The sequence below is a fragment of the Phalangium opilio genome, unplaced genomic scaffold (genome assembly GCF_054372755.1).
Source record: "Phalangium opilio isolate 3A_F unplaced genomic scaffold, DU_Popi_V2 ptg000019l_1, whole genome shotgun sequence".
NCBI classification, from domain to species: domain Eukaryota; kingdom Metazoa; phylum Arthropoda; class Arachnida; order Opiliones; family Phalangiidae; genus Phalangium; species Phalangium opilio.
Window position 1 is genome coordinate 3,054,172 of NW_028324152.1, and position 9,159 is coordinate 3,063,330.

General features: G+C 39.9%; 2 protein-coding genes across 2 annotated transcripts; both read right to left on the minus strand.

Moving 5' to 3' along the window:
* Positions 1-464: 464 nt before the first annotated feature.
* On the minus strand, positions 465-1,771 carry LOC149698639 (uncharacterized). The gene is made up of 5 exons (XM_089867218.1): positions 1,742-1,771; positions 1,594-1,624; positions 1,350-1,535; positions 1,107-1,292; positions 465-1,043 (listed from the first exon to the last, which is right to left on the minus strand). Coding segments are annotated over exons 2-5 (507 nt in total). The 5' UTR covers positions 1,596-1,624; positions 1,742-1,771; the 3' UTR covers positions 465-910.
* A 26-nt stretch (positions 1,772-1,797) lies between these two features.
* LOC149698640 (uncharacterized) lies at positions 1,798-2,864 on the minus strand. Its single transcript, XM_089867265.1, has 4 exons — positions 2,631-2,864; positions 2,351-2,575; positions 2,066-2,287; positions 1,798-2,005 (listed from the first exon to the last, which is right to left on the minus strand). Coding segments are annotated over exons 1-4 (657 nt in total). The 5' UTR covers positions 2,633-2,864.
* Between the last annotated feature and the right edge of the window lie 6,295 nt (positions 2,865-9,159).

Sequence of the window (9,159 nt, forward strand, 5' to 3'; positions counted from 1 at the left end):
CAACCCCTTCGTAGCAATGCAAGACCACCTTTATATCTGAATCATCAAACTTATATAACCTTTAGAGAGAATAGTAAGCCTCGATACCCGCGGGCAGCGCAGGGGGGGATGAATTTTTTTTCCCCCATGGTTTATACCCGCGAAGGGGGGGACGAATTTTTGCCCCCATGCCTCCATCCCCGGAGGGGGGTTGGTGTGTCTCCCCCTCACCTCCTCCACCCGAAGGGTGGAGGTTGTTCTTGAGTGTATGCTCTCTCTTTGCGCTAAGTTCCATTTTTTTTTATTCTGACTTTCACTTTCTCTTTACCCAGCCCGATACCCGCAAGAGCGCTGTGAAGGCTGGAGAGTTTTTTTTCTCTCTCTCCCTGACTTTCACCGTCTCTTTCCCTTTGACCGTCTCTTTATTTTTACGCTTGCGAATGTACTAGCCTAGCGGCGCGAGAGCGCTGTGAAGGAGAGTTTTTTTTTCCTCTCTCTTTTTTTCCTCTTCTCCTTTACATGTGCAAAGCGGGGGAATGCGTGTACAACCATAGCGGCTCGCGTTTTCTCTCCGAATAGCACTGAAATGTTATAGGAATATATCTCTCGGGTTCCTCTTCTCCGTTACGCGTGCAAAGCGGGGGAATGCCTGTACAAGCCTAGGAATTTCTATCCCAACGTTTTTTTAATTTTACACGGAATTTTAATTCCGGTAATATTTTTTTTTTAAAGCGGGGTATTTTTTTTTTTACTTTTGCAATATGTATAAATCAAGAGGCGTTAAATATTTTATCCATGTTTTATTTGTCTATATATAATTTTAAATATTTTATCCATGTTTTATTTGTATATATATATATAATTTTAAATATTTTATCCATGTTTTATTTGTATATATATATATAATTTTAAATAGAAAAAAATTGAAAGATTAAAGGCCTGTTTGTAAATGAACATCATTTGCTACAGCTCTGAGGAAACGCTTTTGCCTAAACCGGTCTAGGACTCCCTCATTGGGGGTACCCGCTCTCCCCTTGAAATAGTCGGTGATAGCGGCATTGAGACTAAAAATAGAAAGAAAAGATATTAGGGATCCATCTTTAAAAAAATAATGCTAATTAACTTACGAGCCCGAGCGAGACGTGTTAACGTAAACCGGCATAGGGTTTCCGGGAGTGGGTGTTATGTCAACGAATGGTATGAGTCGAAAACTCAACTCCCGGAAGACAACGTCGTCCTCGCGGAGATCAAAACCATGTCCGAGATTCTCCGCGCGAATCCTCACTAAGTCCTTATGGACATCAGCAAGGATCCTATTAAAAAATGTTTGAATATAGCCATTAAAGTTTTAAAAAATATAGAGACTTTACCTGAAGAGGCTGCAATCATTTGGCAGATGTTCATTTACTCTCGGCGGGTTTTCCTGGGGTTGATGTGGGGGTGGCTGACGCTGTTGATGTGGGGGTGGCTGACGCTGTTGCCACTCGTAAAAATTTTGTCTCGGGTCCTCCTCGTCGTCCGTGTATAAAAGAACATCGTCAATATGACTGTACGCCCTAATAAGTTCAAAAGTTAGTCTTTCCACGATTTCAGAAAAAAAAACAGTATGCTCACATGATAATGGTGGATGATGTTCTGGCCGAAGCTAAACCGAGAATGATTTTAGTATTGGGAAAATCTCCGTATATATAGTATGGAGGGGGACCGTTGAAACCCAGACACTATTAACCCCCCCTTATAATATACAAAAACGGTTTCTTACCTTTGGGGGCTAGGGGCGGGAAATTGAATAGCCCCCCCGAGACGCGGATATTTATGTTATCGAAAAAGCCCTAGATCTACCATCTGTTGGGCGAGCACCCCGTAGGCGACTTTGTCGAGGAACAGTTTCGCCCGACGTATGTCGTGCTCGGTTGCTCTCCGAACGGACGCGGCGTCAATCACGCCGTCAGCATCAACCTCCCCCTCGGATTCCCTGTATATTCGGGCTCTCCTTTTAAAAAACTTTAAGATGGCCGTATTGAGACTGTAAAGAAAAAAGAAATTAGAAATGGTCTTAAAAAAGAAAAAAAACTATATAACTTACAAGCCGGAATAACAGTTAGCTATGTTTAAGGGCTGTTCCTCGACTAGGGGTGCCCCCTCTAGGGGCTCTACAGGGAATACCATGAAACCCAACAGGGTTTGACCCAGGGCTTCGATAACATAATTTGTCTCGACCGAGTACACTTGTTCGATGGCCGGGCGTACTTCGTTGTTGGCAAGCCATTCTTCTTCCTCGGCCTCCTGACGGATCTGGGCTAAGATCCTGATCAAATTTTATGGAGGAAATATAGCTACTAAAAAATAGGAGAAAACATGGAATGTTTACCGTTGGATGTTGCAATCCAATGGCGTAGGATCTTCATCATCCTCATCCAATTCCTCATCCAATTCCTCATTCTCCCATTCCTCCTCCCCTCCCTCCTCCCCTCCTTCCACCACCACTTCCTCTAGTTCAGCTAGAGGAAAAGGCTCTTCTTCCAAAGGTTCATCTTGGACAGGTGGGTTTAGGAATTCAAATACCTCATTCCCAAACGGTAAAGGGTTGGGTGCCCTAAATAACAAAAAAACTTATTCTATGGTTTCAGGAGAAAAAACATTATACTCACATGTTGAAAGTTTGGTGCAGGATTTAGTCTTAGTAGTAGTGGTTCGTCAGTGTTTAGGCTGAGAGTGATTTTTGTATTGGGTAAATTGCCGTATTTATAGAAACCATGGAGAAACCGGGGGGGGTTCTTTTAGTCTCCGACGCTCTTTCTATATACCCCTATACAAAAACCTTATGATCTTTCCAATATTCAAAAGTTGTTATTGAAGCAAACGAGACCCCAAAATAATAAAAGTCTAGACCCTCTCACAATCCTAAAAATCAAACAAGAATTTGACCCAGACTTCAAATGATTTCTAACGATAATAACACATTCCTAGCCGATTTCCATGTACCCTAGCTTTCAATACATTAATAAAAACAAGTCTAGACGCGGTCACATTCCTAAAAAACAGAATTTGACCCCGAGTTCAAATGATTTCTAACGATAATAATAACACCGATTTCCATGTACCCTTGCCGCATGTCTTTCAATACATTAATAATAAAAGTCTAGACCCTCTCACAATCCTAAAAAAAAACAAGAATTTGACCCAGACTTCAAATGATTTCTACCGATAATAACAACACATTCCTAGCCGATTTCCATGTACCCTAGCTTTCAATACATTAATAAAAACAAGTCTAGACGCGGTCACATTCCTAAAAAACAAGAATTTGACCCCGAGTTCAAATGATTTCTAACGATAATAACACAATCCTAGCCGATTTCTTTGTAGACTAGTTAATGTTGTCCACAATGCTTTAGAAACGTCTTGTTATGGTCCTATAAATATATATGCCTATCCAGATCAAATGACAAAAATTACGTTTTAAAAAATTTATTTCAATACAAATTTACACCAGGCCAAAAAGATTGACAACGCTTATACGTTTCTTTAAATAAGAAGTTTGAGACATTAATATATTAAATATATTATACGATTGAAAATCAAAACTTATTCCGCGTTCCTTTAATCTACTTTCAAAAGCCATTAATATTTTATACGGTGAAACGTACGAGCCAAAATATGATAGTACACGATCAAAATTAATATGATCTTCAATTTCTTCGAAAGAAAAGAATTCACCGTAATCTATGTGTAATATTTTATATATGGTAATAAGTTCAGCGCAGATCAAATCACCAAGTAATAAATACACCTGTTCGTTCGATACAAGCTTTTTCACATGTTCATTAATATATGGCATTAATCGATTTAACTCGCTTGCTTCTGAAGCGTTCAATGTGAAGTCGATACTGTCTCCACCCCTGATATTCGTTTCCAGCTTTAGATTGTTAAAGGTTGCGTGTGCTGATGTCGAAGATAATGGAGTATCGGCAAAAATAGCGTCGTATGATGTGGGTTCTTGGCAACTTGTCCATCCGCTAAGCGGACCAATTTTGGATGCAAAAGCTTGCCAGGTGTCAACATCAAAGCGAAACGTGGACAAATCTGGTTCTTTCTGGCATATTCTAATCTCTATATTGAGATCAGACGTGAATCCGAAAGATAGAAATACTTCTCCCAAATGAAATCTCGAATTGATTTTACGAGGTTTGGACGGTAGTTTTCGTTTACGAAAATTATCAACTTCCATTCTTATCTTAAAAAAAGCAACCGTTGCTATTATACCAAGCGAGCGCCCAAAACTGTTACGCAAAAATTCTACTTACAATTCAAGCGACCTTCTTATTCGACTGTCAAAATCAAAGTGAGCCCTAACATGGCTTATGTCTTCATTCTTTAGAGGGGGGGGGGGTTAGTTCTAGTTTAAGGTTGGCTTCTTTCATATAGGGTAAACATGTCTGGGCAAAGATTTGTTCTTGTTAGAGTTTAGTTTTGGGGAGAGAGGGGAGAAGGGGGTTTAGTTCTAGTTAGAGTTTAGTTTTGGGGAGAGAGGGGGAGTTCTAGTTAGAGTTTAGTTTTGGGGAGAGAGGGGGGGTGGCAGTTCTAGTTAGAGTTTGGTTTTGGGGAGAGAGGGTGGGTGGCAGTTCTAGTTTAAGGTTGGCCTCTTTCATATAGGGTAAACAGGCCTGGACGAAACTGCGTTGGTCGGTTCTTGTTATAGCACGGGTTCTTTAGAGGGAGAGAGGGGGGATGTATCTAAAAAAGATTACATTTTTGCTTCGTAAAAAGCCGTTACGTACAACATGTGGGGGGAGGTGGGGGGGGTAAGGTGAGTGTTATGACCTATATAAGGCAATATGTTGAGTATGCAAAACTCATTCTCTACTTCAGAGTTATAAAGTAAAGACGAATAGCATAGTCTCGCTTTTAGAAAAGTTTTACAAAACCTGCCCGGACACGTCTTGATTTGAAAGGTAACGTATTTTTATATTCTTTTTTGTTTTCCATGGGGATAGCATTTAACGTAAGTTTTTTTTTTACTATAAAAACGCGTAAAGATGGATCAAGAATCTATTTTATTCGAGATCGAGGAATTGGCCGCGTTACGACCATGGCCAATTAAGAAAATTTACGCTTTTTTCTTTAATTTATGTACATTTCTCAAACTTAACCCAGCTACAGTCGGGGAAATTTTACCGCCTTTTTTTTATAATAGAGGATACGCTATTCTTGAAACATTTACAGACATATTTAAATATATGTTAAGCGTACCGCGTGAACCCGAACAATGCCGCAACGCGGAAGAGTTGGACACACTCTATAATAATGTGCCTTTAGCGTATCGTGATCTATATAGGGCCCGTTTCGAACAAAGAGCGTTAGAAATAAATCAACGCGATATAGACGCTCAAGAATCTATTTTATTAGAGATCGAGTCGTTGGTTGTTTCGCGACCTTGGCCCATTGAGAAAATCTACGCTTTTTTCTTTGATTTATGTACAGTACTCAAACTTAACCCAGCTACAGTCGGGGAAATATTACCGCCATTTTTGTCAAATAGAGGATACGCTATTCTTGAAACATTTACAGACATATTTAAATATATGTTAAGCGTACCGCGTGAGCCTGAACAATGCCGCGACATTAAAGAGTTGGAAACATTCTTTAATAATCTACCTTTAACGTGTAGTGAGCAATATATGGCTCGTTTCGAAAAAAGGGCGTTTGACATAGGTCAACGCGATATAGACGAAATGCAAGCTGAAAATCTACTAGTGGATGAGCAAGATGAAAACATGATTAAAGCTTTTAACATTTTCGAAAAGGAAGAATCAATTGTGCGGGAATTTGAATCTTCCCAGAATGATCGTATAGCTCGCGACTTTTTAAACAATAATCCAGAGCTGGGTTTCGCCTCTCAAAACGATTTCGCCTCTATAGATTTTTCGGGTCTTAGTAATTTCCCTGACCAATCTGGAGGCGGAGCGAGGGGGGCAGTTATGACGCCAATAGATTCTCTACCTCACTGTGAAATTACGGATCAAAGAGTGCAAATGTACCCTAGATTTAACCTAACGGGTCTCGAAATCACCGTAAGAATAACTAATAATTTGGTTGAAGGCTTAGCCAATATTGTCCAGGCCGTTCTTAATAGATTAGCTCCATCTGATATGATTCAGATAACGGCCGAAAGTTTAAGCTTGCCAAACAGGGGCGAGATATCACTCTCATTTCGTAGAGCTGACCAATTGGACTCTAAATCTGTTTTAGATGAGATAGAGTCAGTTTTATACGATGAAGAGTTTGAAAGATTCTTTTTGGGACCCATCGTCTTAAAATTTCACGTGGTGAGAATCCCGGTAGAAGGGTTTGACCGTGCTGCTCCCAAAGGAGTGCGGTCCTTTGATATCTTTTCTCGTGACTCTCGAGGAATTATCAGGATAGTGAACAATGATAATCTGTGTCTAGCGAGAGCGATTTCCGTGGCAATTGCGCATTCGGAACATAAGAAAAACCCGACTAATATCGCGCTTAAAAACAAATTTAAGTCGATTTCGTACACACGAGCGGATAGAGGCGATACGGCCTCTCAACGAGATGCCGCTATAGAGCTTTGCCGCAAAGCTAAAGTTAACCCGAAAGACTGCGGTAAAGTAGAATCTATACAAAAATTTAAAGCCGAATTAGCGCAATATAATATATTAATATATATTTTTAAAAATAATTTGCCCGAGTTGATTTTGGGGGAAATCGACATTGACGACAATAGACCTCGTTTGATATTAATTAATCAAAATAGACATTACAACGTCGTCACGTCTTTAAGACCTTTGTTCGGGATGGACCATTACTGTGAAAATTGTCTGGTAGGATTTAGAAACAAGAGAGATCATAGTTGCAATCTTTATTGTTACAATTGTTTACGAGATCAAACTTGTACGGGTGCTGACCGAGCGTGTGACAAATGTCTCAAGGTTTTCAAAGGAGATGAATGTTTTAATTATCATAAACAAGATGGTGTAGACGGGAAGAGTATTTGCGCGCAACTATTTCACTGCAAACAATGTTTCACGCAAATAAATTTATTTAAGCGTAAAAATCAGCCCCATACGTGCTGTGAGACCTATTGTTCTGTGTGCAGTAGATACACTCCCAGTCCACACTATTGTTACGTTCAGGTAATTAAAGAAGAACCTCCTAAAGTTCGCCAAGCTAAGAAACAGAAAGTTGTCCCTGATTTGCTTTATATTTTTTATGATTTTGAAGCGATTCAGATATTAGAATCTGAGGAAAAAAAAGGGGCGTTAGTCCACCAGCCTCTCCTTTGCGTATCAGAGATGGTATGCGAAAGTTGTATCGATGTGCCCGAGGCTGGTTTCGTCTGCGGGAAATGTGGGTCACTAGGTCCGAGACAGAGAGTTTTTGAAGGAGCAAACCCTGTTTCAAATTTTTTAGCTTTTCTAAGAACATTAGCCTCTGTCAAGAAGGTAACTTTATTGGCTCATAATGCTAGCGGATACGATAATCAGTTTCTATTGCGAGAGATTATGGCTCTAGGCGAAGAATTTAAACCTAACTGCATAATTAACGGCACTAAAATTATAAATTTAACTGTCTTTAATTTAAATTTCCTTGACTCTTTCAATTTTATCTCCGTACCACTCTCTAAATTCGCCGCCACTTTCGGCTTAGAAGATGCGGCAAAGGGTTATTTCCCTCATTTTTTTATTTAACGTGGTTAAAGATCACGTCTTCGACCTTAATAATCAATTAGCAACAAATTATGTCTTAGAAAACCAAATGCCTCCTCCAGAAGCTTACGGGTCGGAAAATTTAACCTCCAAAAATCTCAAAGAGTTTATGGAGTGGTACGATAAACAAATTGAGGAGAAAAAAGGCTTTAATTTTCTGGAGGAATTAAAGTTTTATTGCATCAAGGATGTTGTGATATTAAAGTTAGGTTGTCTAGCTTTTAGAAAAATTTTCTTGGACATTGCCCAGGTGGAACCTTTCCAGGTCGCGTGTACTATAGCCGGTTTGTGTAGCTGGGTATACAGGAGACACTTTATGGATAAAGATTCTATAGGCATTATTCCTCATAACCTCTATAGAATGGTTGATAATCAGTCACTTGTGGCTATAGAATGGTTATCCTGGTATGCTCACGAAAACGGCGTAAATATACAGTCTGCGTTTAACGGCTCTGAAGCCAAAGTTTTGAAAATGAAAGTGGACGGCCTTTGTGATAAAGATGTTCTAGAGTTTAACGGGTGTTATTTCCATGGTTGCCCCAAATGCTACAAAGTCAACCGTAACCAATCTTTGCAAGGTGATCCTGGTCAAACCTTGAACACCTTGTACGTCAGAACTTTAAAAAAGAAGGAACGAATCGAGAAAGCGGGTTTTAAAGTAATAACGAAGTGGGAATGTGATTGGACTAAAGATAAAACCGATAATCCGGCTATTGGTGTTTTTCTGGAAGCAGAAAACATTAAAGAAAAAGTACGCGAACCTTTAAATCCTCGCGATGCCTTTTTTGGTGGAAGAACGTCGGTACTTAAACTATACCATAAAGTATCCGGCAGCGAGAAAATGCATTACGTTGACGTAACTAGTCTCTATCCTTTCGTCAACAAGAGAAAGAAGCTGCCAGTCGGGCACCCAGAAATTTTACTGGATAATATTCCCGACATTTTCACATTCGATGGATTTCTGAAATGCGAAGTTTTGCCGCCAATTGGCCTCTTTCACCCTGTTTTGCCCACAAGGTTAAACAATAAATTAGTTTTCACTCTTTGCCGGGAGTGTGCCTTGAAACGTTTCCAAGGAGACTGTCGCCATTCCGACGAAGAGCGAAAACTAATCGGCACTTGGGTGATTGATGAACTTCGTGCCGCTGTAAATCGGGGTTATGTTATCCTAAAAAAGATAGAGGCCTGGAAATACAAGGTGCGACAATATAACCCTGAAACTGGCGAGGCCGGCTTGTTTCAAAAATACGTTGATTCGTTCCTTCTTCATAAGCAGACGGCTAGTGGTTACCCCTCGAATTGCGTTACCCCCGAGGAACGTGACAATTATATTAAAAATTTTAAAATTAGAGAGGGGGTACTTTTAGACCCAGTCAAGATTAAAAGAAACGAAGGGTTGCGTAGCGTAGCAAAACTTGCCTTGAATAGTCTTTGGGGTAAATTCGGG